Raw genomic sequence first — 19,253 nt, forward strand, 5'->3', positions numbered from 1 at the left:
TTTTTTTATTTGTAAAACTTTACTGCACTGGAAATTTCAAAAGCAGAAGGTTATTTGCATTAGTAATGTAACTTCTAGAAAGTAGAGCAATGTTTATAAATTAATTATAATTACTTACACATGTAAATGAAGCCACCTAAATTTAAGCAACCATTTAGACGCTAAATTATATTGGCTCTGCACTTGAATTCTTAAACAAGTAGTACGCTCTCAAGCATATTCTACTTTTTTCTACAGTATGCAGTGTTTTAATGAGCCTAACTTTCCCTGATTGAAGATATTAAAAATGTGGAATTGCAATTCCATGTTCAGTTATTTTAGCATTTTAATCGTACAGCACATCCACTTAATCTTAATTGTTCTAAATCTCTTTTTTCTTGGTACAGTCATTGTGGCTGTCAGGGTCTAAGGACAAAGACAAGACAGGATTTGTACTAAGAGGGGATATCTTTTACTAGACGAACTGGTATGGTTTGAAAAAATAGACAGGCTTTAAGGTCCACACACCATTCTTCAAGTCTGAAATATCAGCAGCAAAATTCAAACTGTAGAAGTATTGCTTTGAGTATTATGAGGTGAATACATTAAAGCATCTTAGAGGTAAAGGAAGCGGATGCTTGTGGAGCAGAGCAGGTGTAGCATGTGGAGCAAGAAGGTAGTTTGTGCTTGGGCTCCTTTCTAAGGTGCTTTGTGCACCTCCCTGTGGGATTAGGATGAGATACCAGAGATGGAATAATCGTTTGTTAAGGAAAGATAATCTTTCTCTGCCACCACTATGTGCCAGTAGTAACACTGGTCAGCACTGAGGGTGGTGTATCAAACAGCACTAAGCGTGATGCCTGTTAATTTCTCGAACCCATGTTTTGGGGGAAAAATGATTACAACAAATGATTAAACCTGGATGTGATCACAGTATCTGAATTCTTGGCCTGTGTTACTGCTTCTAACTTGATATGGATATTAACATAAATGCAGCAGGCATGGAAGCTAGGGAAGAAAAATAGAAACATCTGCTAACAAGCAGTTTCCATAAAAGAAGGATGCAGGTCCCCGAGGCAAGGCTGCAGGGTCTGATGCCTCACTGGCATTGCACTGAACGTGGTCTATAATTAGGGCTCTTGGAGCTGAGGAGTGGAGGTTAACTGCCTGTTGGTACTTTCAGCAGGCACTTCACCCACGGCAGTCTCATGGGAAAAAATGCCTCAACATTTTTCTGCCTAAATCAACTTTCCTGGTTTTTTTTCTCCTCTGTTTTCCCAATTCAGAAAATACCTGGGAAGTTCAAGAAACTTTTCACTGAACTTGAAAGTTTGACGGTAAGTATGGTGTTGACAGCAGAACAGCATTGCTTGTCTACCTGCCTTCCTTCTTCCTAATTTATTTGGAGGCTGCCTGTTATTGTCTGGAGCTGGAACTTGTCATGTCAGATCTGTGATTTGCCAAAGGCCACGCAGCTCTCCAGAGCTCAGAGGTGGTCTCCAAACACAAAAAGGAAAAAGGCTGTATTCCTGACAGCTGGAGGAAGGGCAGAGAGAGGTGAATGTAGTGTCCGTTCCCCAGCATCGATTTAGAAACTGTTCTTTTGCTCTGGTGGTTAATCAGCCTTTATCCGACGCAACATGATGCGGATCAAGAGAAAAGGAGGACAGCTGAAGTTTAAAAAAGAAAAAAACCAAAACAACCACACACCAACAAAATCCGAGGCTAAGGGTCTTTGTCACCATTATCAAAGCTGAATAAACAAGTGTTTCCTCTGGCTGTCATGGAAGTGGGTGCGTGGTGAGATCACTGCCTGGCGCAGGGAACATGGGATCCAGCCTTTAATGGCTGTCATGCTTCTGTACTTAGAGTCCTTTATAAATTCATGTGTTTTCAAGATTGTGTGTGAGCTGGTGTACAAAAATGTTCGTTTATATGGGAAATTGAGGTTACTTCTTTAATTACTTACATAACACCACTGAAACATACTCTCTTATTTTCTTTGAAAATGTCCAATATGCTCCATCGATCTGAGAGCAGTTTTTGTTAGGATTTTTTATTGTTGTTTGGTGTGGTGTTGTTTGGGGTTTTTTTTAAGAAGAAATTAATCAGCAATGCATTCTGAGATACATTTTGTGCTAGATAGTAAGCTGAAGAGATTTTGCTAATAGAAATTTGTGGGGAAATCACAGAGTAGTCCCAGTGAATCTATTCTGCAGCTTAGTCCCATTTTAGCACCGCCTCATCTAGAGGAACGTAATTGCTTTTGTTCCTTTCACTGTTTATGTTTCCTATTCAGTTTAGTAAGTCACCTAGCTTAGAAAACCTTTATCTGCCTTGTTTCCCGAAGAAACCTTTTATATCTAAATCATGTTCAGATCATAAGCCCGTAATGGATTTAGAATTGCTCTTTTTATAGCCTATTGATTTTTCTCTCTATTACCCAAATGGTTTTGTAGGACCCTTCTCTGAATCACAAAGCTTACAGAGATGCATTCAAGAAAATGAAATCTCCGAAAATCCCCTTCATGCCCTTACTTCTGAAAGGTAACGTTAAAGCTTGGCTGCTCTTCTTCATTGTGGTTAATTAAAATAAGTGTAAGGTGATTTTTCCTTCAGGTGGCCTTATGGTATGTGTGTGGCAGATGTAGTGGTATCTACAAGGCAGCGCTTGGTCTGGATAATGAACAGCTGCCTTTTAAGGCAGGAGCAGACGGCAATTTTCACACAGGCTTTCAAACTTCAGTACCTGCCCATCAGGCGCCGGTAGAGCAGTGTACGGTTGCTTTGGCCACATCCTCTTCGGTGAAGAAACGAGACCTTGCAAGCCCCTGAACGCGTCCGCCCAGCTGCACTGGGGGCAGCCGCACCAGCGGCCTCGGTCACGCTGCTGGTCTGAGATGCTGGTCTGAGGTGCTTGCCCTGCCTCGCCGGGGTGAACCTGCCTGGCGACACCCTGAAGGCAGAACCTGCCTGTCTGCCCTGGGAGGAGGGGATCCGCAAGTCTCTTACGGGTCTGAAGGAGAGAAATAAAATCTTACTATTAAAATAACTATTTTTTAAAAAAATCTATTAAAATAAAATACAACTACTTGCTTAACGCAGTGACCTGGGCAGCTAATTAAGTGGCAGGTATTTCAAATATTCCGTTGTCTTGGAGTCCTTAATTATTAACTGCCTTGTGTTTGAACATGGCAAATTCATTTGATTATTCCTGTATTCCAAAAGTGTTCTCTTCAGGCTGTTTATTCCAACCTGCTGCTGCTGCAAGTTTAAAATGTTTGAAGGCAGTCCTCCAGATCAGTCGGTGAGGGTTCAGGAGCCATCAGGCACTTCCCCTCTTTGCACACATCAAAGGAGTTTGCATTAATTCAGATGGATACAATTATCAAGGCTTCAAAATCAATATTTTTTAACTGTTCTTGAGTATGTCTTGCCTGCAAACAAAGGCAGCAGACATAAACAAGTAACTTGTAGCAATGATGTTGAAGCAGCACTACACTATGGTTATATAAGAACACGCACGTAAGCAGCATTCATGTCTCAAATGCATTGGAGATAGCGAGGAGACTTTGCAAATTAATACAGTAATTTTCTTCAATATCGTGATCCATAAGGAGATGTTGCCAAGGTTGGTAATTCCCAAAGTATTGCACGGTGCGTAGGACTTTATTCCATGTCAAGCATGTTTGTATTAATGTTATTTCCAGCACCAATAAAATAAGCATGGATAGCACAGAAATCGTTAGTAACTCAACGAATTACTGTATTTCAACACAAGAGGAAAAAAAGTAGTTGCAAGTAAAAAAATGAAATTCATTAATAACCTTTCTTTAGTTAAGAAAAATAACTTGAGTGTCCTTTTGAAGTTAATTAAATTTAAATGTGGAGCTCTGTTACAGCACCCAGACACAGCTTTTGAAAATCAGGTAGATTTTTCAAATATGTAATAAAATACTGTGATGTACCCTTACAGCCTAGCTCAGATGCAATTTTCTGCTCCACTGAACTTATCTGGACTCTTAGTTGTTGGCTGCAAAGCAAATTTCTGTTCCTTCCACCCTCAGAGATATACACGTCGCTGTCATGGACTTAAAAAGCTGTCTGGAAATTGCTGCTTCCGGTATAAGTTTTTTCTTTAGAAGTGACAGACAGTTCTTAACTGCACTGATACAGAGACAAGTAATCCCCGTGTCCTGAAGCCCTGTCCTTTCCTTGTCCCTTTCCCTGGGTCCGCCCAAGCAGCCCAGCAGAGGAGGTGTAGAGGGCCCGCTCCCAACTTTCCCCCTGATTTTTAGGATCCTGCCCAGGGGCAGAGAGGTGCCGGAGGCATCCCCAGCATATGCGGGGCCTGCCCCGCTTGCTCCGGAGTGCTGGCTGGACTCGCTGTAGCTGGGTTGCCATCCTGCCTGCCCCCCTGCCCGGGGCAGGCCCCAGCCCAGCCGCCCCCGGGGGGCACGGGAGCGCTCCATCACCCTTCCTGCAGAGCTCTGCCTAGTCAGCCCCAGCCCTGGGTTTCCACCAGCATATGGAGCCATTAACGTTTCCATTCTAAGCAACTACAAAATGGCCCCCAGGCACAGAGTGAGTCTTTGAAACAAAAGGAAATAAATCAGGTTGGCTCTTTCTAGGGTTGGGATGAAGGTGGGGCTGTGTGTGTGACAAAGCATCCCCCAGCATCAGCTGCAGGTCCCCAGTCCTAAAATCCCCCAAAACAAAGGGGACCAAGTGGGCATCAGCGGGAGCGCTAGAGATGAGCACAGGCGAATTGCCGAGGTGCGCAGTTAGACTGGTGTGTTGGAGGTTGGCACCTCTGCTGAGAGGCAGACGTTGCCCGTTCACTGTGTGCCATTTGCCTGCTGGCAGACGCAGTTGTGACTTTTAAGAAGCAAGGGTATCGGAGTGCCATCTCATTACAATATAGCGCTGTCTCCTGGTACTCCTGGGTACCCACGCATCCAGGAGAGAGCTGATAAGGGGTATCTCCTGCTAGTATTTTCAGTAACGCGGAGGATGCACTATCGGAGTCAGACATTCAGTCCCCACAGGGAATCTATCCATGTCCTTGGTACTTCATGTCTGAGATAGGTCTCACTTTGTGTCCTAATATGCATCAGAAAAACTAACTGAGGAACTTTTGTTTTGCCTGATATTCCCCACCCTTCAGTTCATTACACTGTGTTCAGTTCCCTTCCTGGAGCCAAGTATAGACCTCTTCCTTTTCACTTCACTGACCTTTTTGTTGCCTTTGCAAATTCTCTCCAACAACACTGCGTAAGTGGTTTTTTTTCTCCTAGCCATAATGCTTATTTCAAGGCTTTGAACTTCAGTTTGGTGGCTTGTGTTTAACCTCCCCAGCTGGCCACTGCCGTAGCCCATGTCTCTGGGAAGGACTTCAGAGTCATCATGTCCCACAGAGAGAGACAAAAGGGTGTCAGAGCCGACTCCAGCGTCTGGTAGCTCTGCCCCCATGGAGCTCTGGGCTCAGGGACCGGTACAGCCCAGCCCAGGCACAGCTGTGGGCAACGTGGCTGGATCGGTGCTGCAGGGTGCGGAGAGCAAGCATGCCGTGCACGGCCATCCCTCTGGATGCCCCCGCCTGCTCCCAGCCGTCCTCTCTATGACACGCACCCCAGAAGTAACACAGACCGGGTTTAATAAGAAATCCGCGCTCCCGCTTGAAAATTCTCTTGGTGCAACGTGTACATAGTGTTGTTATCTAATAATCTCTGCGTGTCATCATTATATCAGGCTTTTGTTCCACTTTTATAAGGTATTGTGTCAATCCTTAATGGGATGTTTTCCTCTTTATTTTTTTCTTTTTGTTGCTGTTTAGTAATTTTATTTCTTTCTATTAAACAACAAAGCCATGAAAAATAATTATTTTTCCTTTATTTTTTTCAGACGTAACATTCATCCATGAAGGAAATAAAACTTTTCTGGATAACCTTGTTAATTTTGAAAAGCTGGTAAGCTAATTTTGTCCTTCCTGTTTTTCAGAGATTCATGTTCTCTTCTTCCCTTTCCCTTCCTTATCTTGTAAGACTAAAAGGTTTTCTTCTGACTGAATCAGGAAGAAATAAACAGGGGTAAAAAAGAGCAAGCAGGATAAAACAGTCAGCCAACAGTCTATCACCCCTGCCCCTTTTCCTCTGCTCCTCTCTCTTCTCATTCCTTCCTCCCTCACTTCTGTGTAAAATGGCTAAGCCAGTAATGGCCAGCATCATTGTCACACAGTCCACTAATAGTGAGAACTATTACTTTGCACCACCTCGTGGACTATTTCTCCTCAGTCAAGTTCTCCTCCTTCAGCTTTCTCTGAATTATATTTCTTTTTTTTAATCAAGGCACTAAAGAAAAGGTTTCTCTAGTTTACCATTTGCCACTGGTATGCTAATTCCATGGATCTTAAATGAAAGTAAAATTTTTGATCTAGGTTAGATGATGAAGAAAATAATGCCTGAAATATGAATTAAACTGACTCTAAATACCACTAGACTAACTTTTATGTAGAAGGGCACTTACTGACATTGTATCTTCAGTCACATCTACTCTAGACATCATATGACATCTACACTGGCATAGTATTAGTGCTAGAGGTTTGATTTCTCTAATTTGCATATTTCATTTCTTTGTTGATAACATTTTTGTAGCACTGAAAGCCACAGTACATATATCTGAACAGTGGTGGAATGGAGAAACGTTGATATTTTTTTTTGTTGTTGGATTGGAGTATTTGATGAAGAAACCAAAATATTCTTCCCAATTGCTCTAGATGTGCCATGGGACTGTTAGTCCAGATGGCTGTGCCTGGTGAATTGTTCCCAACTATTTTGTCCATGTGTTTACACTTGTTTGAGAATGAACATGCAACCATGGAGTTATTCATGAACCAGATGTTGAACTTATTTCACATCATATCATAATGTACATTGTCTTTCAACCTGCAAGCAGATGTAGACTGACTTTTGAACCTGAGCTCCTCTTTTTGTTTTCTGTTTGGTTTCTGTACCTTTTCTTGTTGGAGAGTTTACAAGAACACTGATTTGCATTTAATGAAAGGTTTTCTTGTCCCAAGTCCATTAACTGTTTGACCTTTAGGTGTTTGCATAAAACTCATTACCATGTTCTTCTTCATTGCCTTTTGGAAGTACATCCAATTAACATGTAAATTAAACTAGCCCTTGATGCGCAATAATTGTTACTAAAATCCCCCCACTGGCCCATATATTTATCCAGTGAATATGTAGGATCTGATTTTTGTTCCAGTCTTAGCCAGACCTTGTTTGTTGTTTAATCATGTATATATTTAATGTATGCTGGGCTTGCTGGGTAAGATTTCCTATCCTTTCTGTCACCATTGTGTCTCCAGAGGCAATGGGAGCTTTGCTAATTGACTTCAGTGAGCCAGGATTTCACCTTTTCTATGCAAATGGATAATGGGCATTTTAAATGGCAGGGGGGAGAGTCTGAGGTGATGGTGGTGGGGTGAGGGTTGTTCAAACTGACACTTCCTCCAAATTATTAGTCAGATCACGCCCTCAGGAACATGCTGTCTCATGGAGCCCTGTGTACATATGAATGCAGGCAATAGTGCAAGCTTAGGAAGTGGGAGCTTAGGAGAGATTTAAATATGCTTGTAGTGGAAAGCCAGGCAGCGCACATATTACCCTGGTTCATTTGGATGCTTGGGTATTTAGTCAATGGGCATGAACTTACCAACAAGATGTATCACACATGATCATGTATACATCAGTTCATGTTTATTTTCTAATTATAAGGGCTTTGTCCCAAGGAAGAACATCTTCCTCAGTGTTCTGTTCTGCGCTGAGCACTTTCTGGCCTCTGCTGAGAAAAATTAGGAGAGACATTGACTCCTGCTTGGTTTGGATCAAGCCACTGACCCTCACCTGCAAATTTGCTGTTGCAGAAAAAGAAGAAAAGAATTATTCTACCATAGCAGATTACTGCTTTGGGGAAGGAACTTACTCACTGTCATAAACGCATTGAGTTTCTACTTACAAATTTCAAAGCAAAAATCGTTTCTCTTGTCTCCATTTGGATCAGTATTTTGAAATATTTCATTTCTGCATTAGACATCTCACCTGAAGGACGACTTGTCAGTCTGAACCATTGTTTTTTTCCAACTATGTTAGTTGGTTTAATAACAGATATTCTCTTTCCCTACAATCCCTGCTTCTTTTATATTCTTAGACCATCATGGTCTCAACAATCGTACCGTGACTGAACTTGATTTGACATGACATGATTGCAGTGAAGACAAAGTTAATTCAAAATATAAAGAAGGGAATTTGCAAAGCGAAAAAAATGAAACAATCTTTTGTCTCAGGAATATTACCTAGTTTTAGCAAAAGTTGAAGGGATTGCAGTGGTTTATTTAACTCCATGTTGGGTAAACTCTAGTCTAGAATAGTGTTAGATCGATATTTAGTACCATACCCACTTCCTCAACTAAACCTGAAGGAATATATGAAAATACGATCTTATACTGTTGCATCTCAAGTTATTTTCATGGTATTTACTGAGCTGCTTCACTGAAATGTGGCTTCTTCAGTTTTTTTTCCTCCAGTCAGCCATCACTCATATCTTAGCAATGACATCTCAGCCACACTCCAGCAAACTCTTAATACAGGTCAATGGCCATTACTGTTTTAAATAACACCTCGTTACCTAGTGCCTTCAGCTGTAAGGACTGTGTACATGGCAGCTGAAGGTTCTCAACCCCCAAATATCTGTGCAACTCCCAAGCCTGAGTTTTTGCTATCCTCAGTTAAAGGAGTGCTAATGATCCTAGGTAGCTGATAGGCTGAAAGGCCACAAGAAATGTGTGTTACTCATCGCACTAATGGTATGCAAGCACCTGTTTACAGAGTCAGGAAACAGCATTTGCTTTGCAGATGAATTGGCTGATTTTCTGTGTTACAGTTGGATTCAAGAGAGTTGAAATTAGACAGAAACGCCTAATTAGGCTGCTAAAGCCAGGAGATTTGGGGTTCTGCTTTAAGAGAGTGTTACACAAAGAGGTTCTTCCCTTGCCAGAGCATCATCTTCAGATGTCAGTCTTGGGGTGGACCCCCACGCTGACTGACTACAAAGGAGAAACAGCAAAGAACGACAGCATGTGTGATAGTGCGGTCTCTCTTCTAAAAGCCAAATGCAAAGGGTATCAGCTGGAAAACATCACAGCAGCAGCACTGATGGAAGCTGTAGCTCTTCCAGTACTCCCACTATTGATCATGAAGTCTAGATCACCTCATTAGAACTTCATTATAATCAGTGCAAGGACATCAGCACAAGAGATTGCATCATTTCATGGCAAATGAAACACAGCGGGTAACAAGAAAAATTATTTTGATTCACTGATGAAAGGAGTATGAAGTTTCCATTAAACTTGCTCTCCTGATAAGCTTCTCTATGGAGGAGCCTTGTAAGCCACTGCCAGGGCGTTAAGAGATGAGCTGTTCTGCATCGTTCTGGTCTTAAACATACTCTGCTCAAGACAGTTAATCCTTTCTGCCTCTGATTATTTTTGAGGGAGATGTGAGAAGAGCATCAGCTGTTTGTATGAGCTATTATATCATTCCTGCTAACTGCAATCTGCTTAAATTAGTTCCTAGATTTGGTGAAGAGTTTCCAGAGAAGCAGTCAAATAAAGAAAAAAAAGTAATGCCTCGAGAACTTTATGGGCGACATCTAGTGAAAATGAGCACACTCTACTGATTTATAGTGAACAATTCCAGTTTTCATAAATTGAAGACCTGAGCCTGAATGAGAAACCAAACTTAAACCTTTTATTTCCTCTGCTTAATCTAAGTGAACATCCAATATCCCTCTTAGCACCTGCTTTTCTTAAAGTGGTATACCTACAGTATAGTCTTATTTGGTACGTGTCTGCAGAGATGTCAGGGTCCTTGCTCTGCAGCATTTAGGCTATGGGCTGGGTTTTTTTGTGTTGGTTATTGTTCTGCAGAAAACTGCCTAGCTGATACTGGTGCCTGATTGTGCTAGGCATTATACAAGTATACATTAACGTGTAGTCTATGCCACAAAGGGGCTTATAGTCTAATTAGACAACACACGGAGACAGAAGAAGAGGTTGCAGACTACCAAATGTACTGGATAATGCACTAGAACTGGGGGTTGAACCCAGAAGCACCACCCAGTCCACAGGACTTCCCTACTCTAGGCTTTCAGTTTAATAAAAGTCACAGGAACAAAAATAAGCAACTCTTTGGCTATTTTTCATTAGAACTTCCCATGGGCTCTTAGGGAGTTGTCCTTATTTAATCTGTGTGATATCAGTAAGGACCTTCTAGATTAACACTGTTTCATCATATATTATCACCAAGACAAAGAACAAAGTCTCTCTCCTGCTGTCTTCATTTCATACCTTACTACAGTTGCTTTTTGCTGTACAGTGTAGGGCAAGGAGATTTTTTTTCAGGCTTTTCTAATGACAGAATCCATCTCAGATTTTTGCACTGATGTTTCATTTCTTGTCTTTGCAGCACATGATTGCAGATACTGTTCGGTCATTGAGACATTGCAGAAATAACCAGTTTGGTGAGTAGCCAAAATTTGCCACTTATTTTGCCTTTGTACAGCCTTGAGGGTTTGGGGTTTTCTTCTGCTTTCTTTCCACTTGCTCAGGTTTACTACGGCAGCAAAACGTGGTTGACAATTACTTAACCGATTGGCAAGAAGGGGCATCATTGTTGGAAGGTCAACCCAGCAAAATACACAGTTGGATGAAGTTTTACTTCACAAAATATTTGTAGAAACAGCTTCCAAATTTTTTGTAAATTATTTTCCTGCAAAAAATATCACCTCTTCAAAATACCATGTAAGATCTGTGCCAGCTGCGCTTAATAATGGAGGCCCCTGATGTACACTGCTGTTTCTCACTTTCCCAGCTACAACTGAGTTACCTCAGTCTCCCACTAGTCTGTGTGTTTTGGTAACGGATTCACAGCTGTCTTGGCTTCCAGTAGCTGTAAGATGGTATTCATCACCACAGCTTTTCAGTTGGCTTTTCACCAAGAGCAATTGTTTGCTTACCTTGGGTTCTTAAGGACATTTCACAAAATGGTGGAAGTCTTGAAGATAATAAGATCCTTTGGGTTTCATGAAAGTAGTTGACTAGGTAGAAAAGAGGGGGTTGTATTAGTACCTCAGCTAGGGGAAGTCTGCAAACAGAGCTCTGCCTGATTTAGGCACTGGAGGATCTACACTGATGGGAACGGTAACGAGTGCCTCAGCTGCACAAAAGACTTCTTTGGGGTTTTTTTTTTGTTTCCACCTTATTAGCTACCAGAGAATCCAACCCTAAGGGACTGTGCCAGAAGACCCCAGGTCTCTGTTCTGTTGCTCACAGAGGAGAAACCTTGTTTTTCTCCTTCTCAGCATTTCTTATTTTCTGCAGAGAGGTTAAACACAGGAAAGGGACAAACACAACACTACTTTAGGAAGTGGTTAGTTTTTAAGCCAAACCCACTAAACATGTCATTTATTGAGGCCACTAAAACCTGTTTTCCAAAGAGAAGTTCAGAATTGTGCTGCAGCCTTGGGGAAAAAAAGAGTTTTGGAGTTGGTTTTTTTCAGCTGAATATTCAGCAGCTGTCAGCATGGACTCCTACAAAAAGAATAATAATAATAATTTTATGTATAAATACATGTACCTTGGAGAATGATAGGTAGTGTTAAGAGCTTTGCTGAACATTTGTTCTATAGAATTACCATGTGTATGTACAGTCTTTTTTTTACACAAAGGCTGCTCAGTATTATGGTTCCTGTGTTATTTTGAGAAAGTTATACGTAAGAGAGGGAGGGGGGAAGAGGGAGAAGGACGTGCCTTTTGGTTTTATTCTGTTAAACCAGATACCGAAGGAAATATTGATTAATCCAAACTGTGCCTCTGTAAATTAGAAAGGCTCTTACTTGGTATTACAAAATGTAGCATTGGTTCCTTTTAATGATGTGAAATTTTTTTGCAGCTTCTCTGCAAATCTTTCATCTTGTTTTTGCCTTTTTTTTTTCCAAGTGGTTTTGTAAGTGTTGCAACATAAATCCAAGGTTAATACCTGTGATTTATCATATAATCTGGTAGTTTGAAGTACCTGATTGTTATTTTATTTTACCACAGACTTGATTTATTGTGAAGCTGGCATTTAAAAAGCAGCTTATACAGACATCCCTGTAGGCACTTTTTTTTTTTTCCTTAAATTCGTTTAGGCATGAAATGAATTCACTGAATATTTATTGAGACTTTATGGACAGTTTCCTTTTCTAGTGGGCTTATTTTGCTCTCAGGAATGTGAATCTTTCTACTGCATCAATTCCCAGATTGGCCTAAGAGCAGCAGGCATCTCACTGTAGGAAAGAATTCAAACAAAACTAAGCAAGGAATATTATTACTGTTTATGAACTGTATCATGTATATTAAGCTTGCAGGCCAAAGTCTTTCTGGGTTAGAAACTGGTTAGGTTCCAAGTAAGACTGAAATGCCTTTTTAATGGAAATAATACTTTTATATCCTAAATCCTGAAAACAAATCCTGGAAACAAACATTTCCAAAACCAGGCAAAGCAGCCTGAAAAAATAACATAATTCAAGCTTTTGTCATTTCAGGTGTTAATGAGAAATACAAATGTTTTTCATTACGCTCAGCACAGCTGCTGGGATCCTATTCCCTCAGAACAAAAAGGTCATCTCTGTATCCCGACACAAATTTATCACTTTGTCCTGTTCTCTCCCACATTTCTCAAGTCAGATAGCTGCTAGGAAATGGCTCCCAAAAATAGCTGCCCCCGGAACCCTGTTAGCAGCTGCATGCAGAACTGGCTGCATTGACATCCCACGTTACCTACACAGCATCATACAGCGCTCTTTAGAAACAAGTGGGATGGCTGGTTCCTGGAAAGCTTCTCATGTAGCTGGAGAGCGTGGAGAAAAGGATGATAGTGAAACAAAGGAGAGGGAGGGAGCATGCGAGTTAAGCTGATTGGTTTGGGGAATTTTGAGGGGTATTCTTTTTTTAATTTATGGTAATGTTATTAAAAATTCCTTGAGGACATGGACTAGAACGGAGCTCTCCAACCTTTGCTCGTTTGTCAGCAGTCAGCAACGTGTGGGAAACGTATCTCGTTGCTTTCTCTGCCTGTCTTGATGGGTCTTGCGGCCGTGGGCTTAGCTTTCCCTTTTCCACTTCTGCTGGTCACCAGCCATGCTGGAGGGTTTCACAGGCGGCAAGTTCCCACAAGCCAACGTCAGGCATAAAGCTTGTAACAGAAAATATCTGCTATTCAAGCCACCCTTCAATTTGTCTGTTACACAGCTAATTCCTCTTGCCGTATAAACTCCCATGAAATGACAGCATGACTCTTGTCTCTGTTACTAGATCAGAAATCAAAAGCATAACAGATCAAAACATGGGGGCCTGTCAGAGCAGCTTTGAAGAGCTTTTGTATCTGTCTGCTGCGCCGTCACCTTTCACCTGCGCTGAAGGAAATTATCTGGGGCCTGCTGCCTTGTGTACTTTCGTTAAGGTTGTTTAAAAGTTACGGGCTCAGGCGCCCACCCCCGCTGAAGGTCCCAATGTACTGCCAGAGCGGCACAAAGGGAACTTTGGACCACCCTTGCAGGGGTCGGGCTGAACTGCCAGCAGGAATAAATCTTCCACTTGGGAAGAGCCAGCTTCTTGCTGACACTTGTCCCTCTGTGCACGCTGGCTGCCCAGCATTGCCTACTTCTTTCTTTCTTCTCCCCTCTTCTGCATCTAGCTGTTACCTCACGCATTGCACTTAAACAGCAAGTCCTTCGGATCACTGGCCGTCTTCCTTGTGACTGTCTAGCACCTGACAGGTTGGCATGCCAGGGACTTTGTAACGCACAGGACGGGGAAGCAGGCACGGCCTGGCTTTCTGATCCGTGCCCTGTTTCTTGTCTTGCAGGCAATGAAGTTCCTTCGAAAGAGCACCATGAGCTGAAGCCATACGTCCATCACCTGCATGTCATCGACAACCAGCAGGCTCTGTTTGAGCTTTCTCACAGGATAGAGCCGCGAGTGTGAGCGTACACAGCTTCATATAACCTTGTAACTGCAGCACTTTGAATTAAGTGAATGTTTATGCCAAGCATGTTGCTTCCCTATATAAGAACGGTTTACTGAGTTTTATCAGTAGCTCACACAACATGCGCAGGAAAATCAGGCAAGAGCCAGCAAAGGAGCTGCTCACAGAGTTGCAGGGCAAGCTTGGTGCCATCCCCACTGGTCACCAGGTCGGGAGGGAGCGGAGCAGCGTCCTTTGAGCTCAGGAGCCTGGTTTCTGTGAAAATATTGTTTGGTCCAGTGTAGCTTTCAATGCAGATTCTGGCAGTATTAGAATGAAAGAAATGGTCGTGTCGCAGCAGCAAAACATTTCAGCAAGCAACGTGCCGCAAGGGGCTTGATTCTCGGCTCACCGCAGTACGTACCTCACTGATTCAAGGCTGCCAAAGTATTTTTGCCAAAAAATACTGTGCAATCTGTGCAGCTCCCCTGAGTCTACTGGAGCATCTTATTTGAGATAAGTGTGGACAACCAAGAATGGAGCATAAAGAGACAGCGCACCAGATGAAACTCAAGAGTGCATCGTGATGTGGAGGTCAGCAGCAAACACTGTTATGGCCCCTTAAGAATCTGCTTTCTAAAACACACTGTAAGAGCCAATCCACTTTGGTTGCAGTTTACGGACACAATTGTTTGTACACTGAAAACATGTTAATTTCTTCCTTTTCAGTTATCTCAGATACAGTACCAGCTCCTGCAGTTAACATGTTATAAATTATTATAGCAGGAGCTTTGTTTTCTGCTTGGATTACAACCTCCTTGGTGTCTATTTTGAGGCAATGCCTAGATCACCTACATTCCTAACTCGCCTCCTGGAACTACTCTTTTCAGCAGGTAAAATTCCACCTAACTTGCACACATTTCTAGTTTTTAAAGAACAAAAGGGTACACCTTACAGGGTACCAGTGTAATTACCTGCATACGCACTGGGCTCTTGGTATCGGAGTCCCTTTACTGCTTCTGCCCCTCTCACACCCCTCCCCTAGCCATTTTTCGTGTAGCTAAAAGTACTACTTCTGGGCACATACTGAGGCAGCATTTCTAAAGTCTTGTCTACAGTTGACCTACACCTAAGCACCACCTCACTGTAGCTCTGATTTTCAGTGCTAAGAACTTGCCCTGAAATAATCTAGTGAATGCCATAGGCAATGTGCAGTGTGCTACTCTGTCTGCCATGTGTTTGTACACTGACTCACAGTTACAGTCCCTTTACAGAGTAGGGAGGATACATTGCATTGCTCGCCCATCTCTATTGTATGTTTTCCACATGAGGAAGATTTCCAAGAAAACGCTCCTTTACTGAATTGTGGGAATACTGAAGTAGCATGCTCTTCATCATTGTGTTATCTCTGGTTTAAAGGGATTAAAAAAAGCAGCTTTAACAAGTAGTCTGTGGGGGAATCTGTAGAATGCATTTGGTTTTCCCATCTGTGAAATATTGTATAGATCTATTGTAAAGGAAACAGATGTTTCAGAAATGTATTTGCTTGTACTTTGTTATTATCAAATACTATATGATTTTTTTTTTTTTTTTTTTTTTTTTTTTTTTTGAAAAAAAAAAATATTCTTTTTACCCAGTAAAAAGAAAAAAAATAAACTCTTGCTGGCCATGGAGTAAAAATTTCCTATGTTCTTCTGTAGATGTGACTGCACATATTGTAAATAACTCTTTTGTGCAAACAGACCAAAACTGTTCAGATGAGGATACTGGCTGCGACGGGCTCCTTTCTGCAGTGTAAGAACACAAACCAGATACAATTTGCTGCTTGTGTTATTGCAGTTCTTCGCCGGGCTACACCACTCCCTGAATTCCCACCCTAGCTGCACTACCTGGGTGGTTTGCTGGGTTTTGAGCTCCCCCTTGTGAAATCTTTTTTTTACTGTGGCATTATTTTTAGGAGCCTGTATGTAGACCGGCCTGCATGCTTTTTAGCTCATGTGGTGTAGCACTCTAGTCCACAAGTTGTTCTGTTGAAATCCGTGGGAGAGGGAGCATTAGAAGGTATTCAGGGTGAGAAAGTAAGGCTGTTTCTCAGTTCACTGCATTTGGCTCTGTGATAGTTTTGGTAGTTACTGCTGATGAAGCAGCAGTGGTGCCAGAGAAGAATAAAAGATAAGGAAATGAAAGAAGGGAAAAAAAGAAAGAAAGAAAGAAAAAAAAAAAAGAAGAAAGATGACTCTGCTCAGGCTTTGATTCGAAAGCATGCTAGAGCCACCTTGAAGGCTCCTCACTCCGCCCATTCAAAATGGTTGAAGGTAATGGATGGGTTAACTTGTACCAGTAGGCTTCAAGCCAGCTGAGGTATTGGCTATCTGCTCTGCTGTGACCTTATACTAAATGAGGTGTTGCCTACCCTTTGTAGCTTGCTTAAAATCAGTTTGAAGGCACATAGCCAGCATTAACCTCATTAGCTGTGTTGTGGTTAATTAGACTACTGTTTAAAACTTTGCAAACTAGCTTTCATAGTGGTCTGCATAACTTGGATATAAATTTCTGGTCTGAGGGGCCAAGGTGGGTGCATCAATTTCACATTGAAAATATAGACCTTATAACTGTTACCATAAAGGAAAGGCAAATAACCCAAATCTGTAGCTAGTAAGTCTAATTAAAAAAAGGCCCTTAAGAGTCTTTGTTCAGTAGGTGAAGTATTGCAGAGCTAGGCTGCACACTGGCAAGCAGTTTGAGGTGTGGTGGTTGGGAGGAGAAGTAAACCCTGTGAAAAGGAAAGCAGGACACTATACAGCCTCTACCGGGGTCCAACACTGGTGATATTGTGTGACTTTTTTTTTTTTTTAAAATCCTTCAATAGTGCAATTATGTTACATAGGATAAAATCCATGAATCTTGTAAGTTCAGTTTATCACAATTGGTTTAAATACTCTGCATATTTTCTTTAGTAGCTAGGAGAAGTAATTAGAACAAAGGAAAAAAGCTGGGTCACTTTATACCTCTGATGTGGGATTTTTGTTGCATCCAATTTAGATGTTTCTATGACACAGCTTTTTGATTCTAGCCCCATCTCAGATAGAAGTAAATTGCATTTGCATGACAGTGGCAAAAAAAAAAAGGCGTTATCAGAAATAATATGATGTGCTGCTGTAAAGTTACAAAGAAAGATGTAAATACTAAACATTTTAGCAGAGTAATATTTATTTGCATAGCCTATTTATTGTCATCTTATACACTATTAAATACTGGGATGAAGTCAATGAGCTGAGGTAAGAACACCTGCCTGTTCATTCTCTCCGAGTGCCATAATGCTGTCAGCTTGCATTAAAAGTAATAAAATAGAAAACCCCAAATCAAGGTATTTACCTAACTTCTCAGGGACTACAGCTAGTAGTTATCCACCGTTATGAGACCTGGTATGTATGAAATAATCAGATTTACCAGAATCAATGTTGCCAATGTTTTCCTTTTCATATTTCATGCTTGTCTGCCTCTGTACATATTATGTGTCGTGTATTTATGAGAGCTAGTAAGCAATAATTTATATGTCAAAATGGCCAAGCAATACAAGGTTAAAACTTGTAGAAGCAACTGTTACATTTATCTTGCTTTTTCCAGTGTTTTTTAATATTGCTTTTAAAAATATAAAAACTACCTTAATGAAGTCTGGGTTCTGTGCCTTCATGCCTATCACACATACTTATTGTTCCTAACCGGAATATTTTACTTCCAATCATTCAGTTCCACAAACCCTCACTGCGCTTGCGAGGTGGATGCAGACCCGCGTAGAGGGTCAGGAGCCTGACCCTGTTCAGAGCTGCTCGTCCATCTCTGGTTGGTGGGACTTGCTGGTACCAGCGTTTCAGAAGCAGGGATGAGGTTAATGGGGCCTCAGCTGTGCCTTATCATCACAGCACGGTCTAAGAGGAGCCTGGAGCAACCATGAGAAATCCCTGTGGGAGAGGGGGGGAGTAAATCTATCTTCATATCCTCTGGAGTCTGCTTATCGGCACTTGATCCTCTTACTGAGGACAGCAAATGCTTTTCCCTGTCATCGGGCATCTCTGCTGGTGCAGTTTCCTCTCCGTCCTCTCAGCTGGTCTGCAGTGGGGAAGGCAGAACCCATGATGGGCTGCGAGCGATCTGTAATGCCACTGAGGCTTGTCCTGTCTTGCCACTTGCAAACCCTGGGAACCGCTAAGCCAAACCTGGCTATTTCACACAGAAATAGCACTTGGTACTTACAGCGTGATGTCTGTTGAAAGTGCTTTACAAATAGGCAGTACTTAATCCTCTAAGTGCCTGCACCTTAAGTAGTCTTAAGCCTGACCTACGAAGTGTTTGTGGCAGTATTAATATACAGGTAGGGAGAATTTTAACTGGAATAATTAAAACAGTACAAGCCCAAATTGTTGGCATGGCTCTATAATGATGTTTAAAGATACTTTATAGCCAGACATCCTTTTCCAGATCCAGCTGTACAAGCTGAAGAATTTATGTTCCCAGCTGTTCATCACTGTCCCTTCATTAAAGATCATTGCTCCCCACAGTGTAGCCCAGAAGGAGACCTGGGGAATATCTCCTAACCTGTTCCAGTTAGCTGGATTTCTTCAAGCCACATGTTGCTCCATACAAGCAGCTAACTTTGCACTGAAAGGCTCTCCTTCCATTCATCAGCCCTGCTGGGAGGTTGTCACAAGAGGCTAGAGTGACGATACCTTTAAGATGATTTGCAAATGGGAAGGTATAGAGCTAAGGATAGCTGCCTTATGGCTAGAAGAGCCACGAGAAGAGGCTGCTGCACTCCAGATGTTGTCCCTTCAGACCATCTTGCTGAACTACTCAGGCAAGGGCTCCTCTATTCCTGTGAATCAAAAGAAGCTTTACTGGCAAAGACCTGCAATTTAAGCTGCTCAATGGGCTCCATGGATTTTAACTGGTTAGAGAGGCCTGTGATGAGCTGTTCCTGTGGGAGCTGGGTGAAGGCGAGAGGCAGCAGGTGGGAGCAGTTTGCTCTGGGGCCAGCATGGGACTAACCTGCATGGAGACAACTGCTCTACCCTATGTAGGGGTGATGGATAAAAACCACTCAGCCTGGAAAACAAACCTCCTGAATATTTGCTGTGTTTCACATCCCAGCAGGCTTTCATGCCACACAGAACATCTGCCCTGGAGTCGTACTCTTTTCTGCCGTGG

General features: G+C 42.0%; 1 protein-coding gene across 2 annotated transcripts in view; it reads left to right on the forward strand.

Annotated features, from left to right (window-relative positions):
* The window catches only part of RAPGEF5 (Rap guanine nucleotide exchange factor 5), a 163,636-nt gene extending 147,991 nt beyond the window's left edge, over positions 1–15,645 (forward strand). For both annotated transcript variants that reach the window (XM_049799001.1, XM_049799002.1), the window contains 5 exons: positions 1,266–1,316; positions 2,439–2,526; positions 5,884–5,948; positions 10,509–10,563; positions 13,950–15,645. In XM_049799001.1, the coding sequence (XP_049654958.1) occupies positions 1,266–1,316; positions 2,439–2,526; positions 5,884–5,948; positions 10,509–10,563; positions 13,950–14,068 (378 nt within the window). In that variant the 3' untranslated portion in view covers positions 14,069–15,645. The remainder of the gene's footprint in view (positions 1–1,265; positions 1,317–2,438; positions 2,527–5,883; positions 5,949–10,508; positions 10,564–13,949) is intronic.
* Positions 15,646–19,253: the final 3,608 nt, after the last annotated feature.

Source organism: Accipiter gentilis, chromosome 4 (assembly GCF_929443795.1).
Source record: "Accipiter gentilis chromosome 4, bAccGen1.1, whole genome shotgun sequence".
NCBI classification, from domain to species: domain Eukaryota; kingdom Metazoa; phylum Chordata; class Aves; order Accipitriformes; family Accipitridae; genus Astur; species Astur gentilis.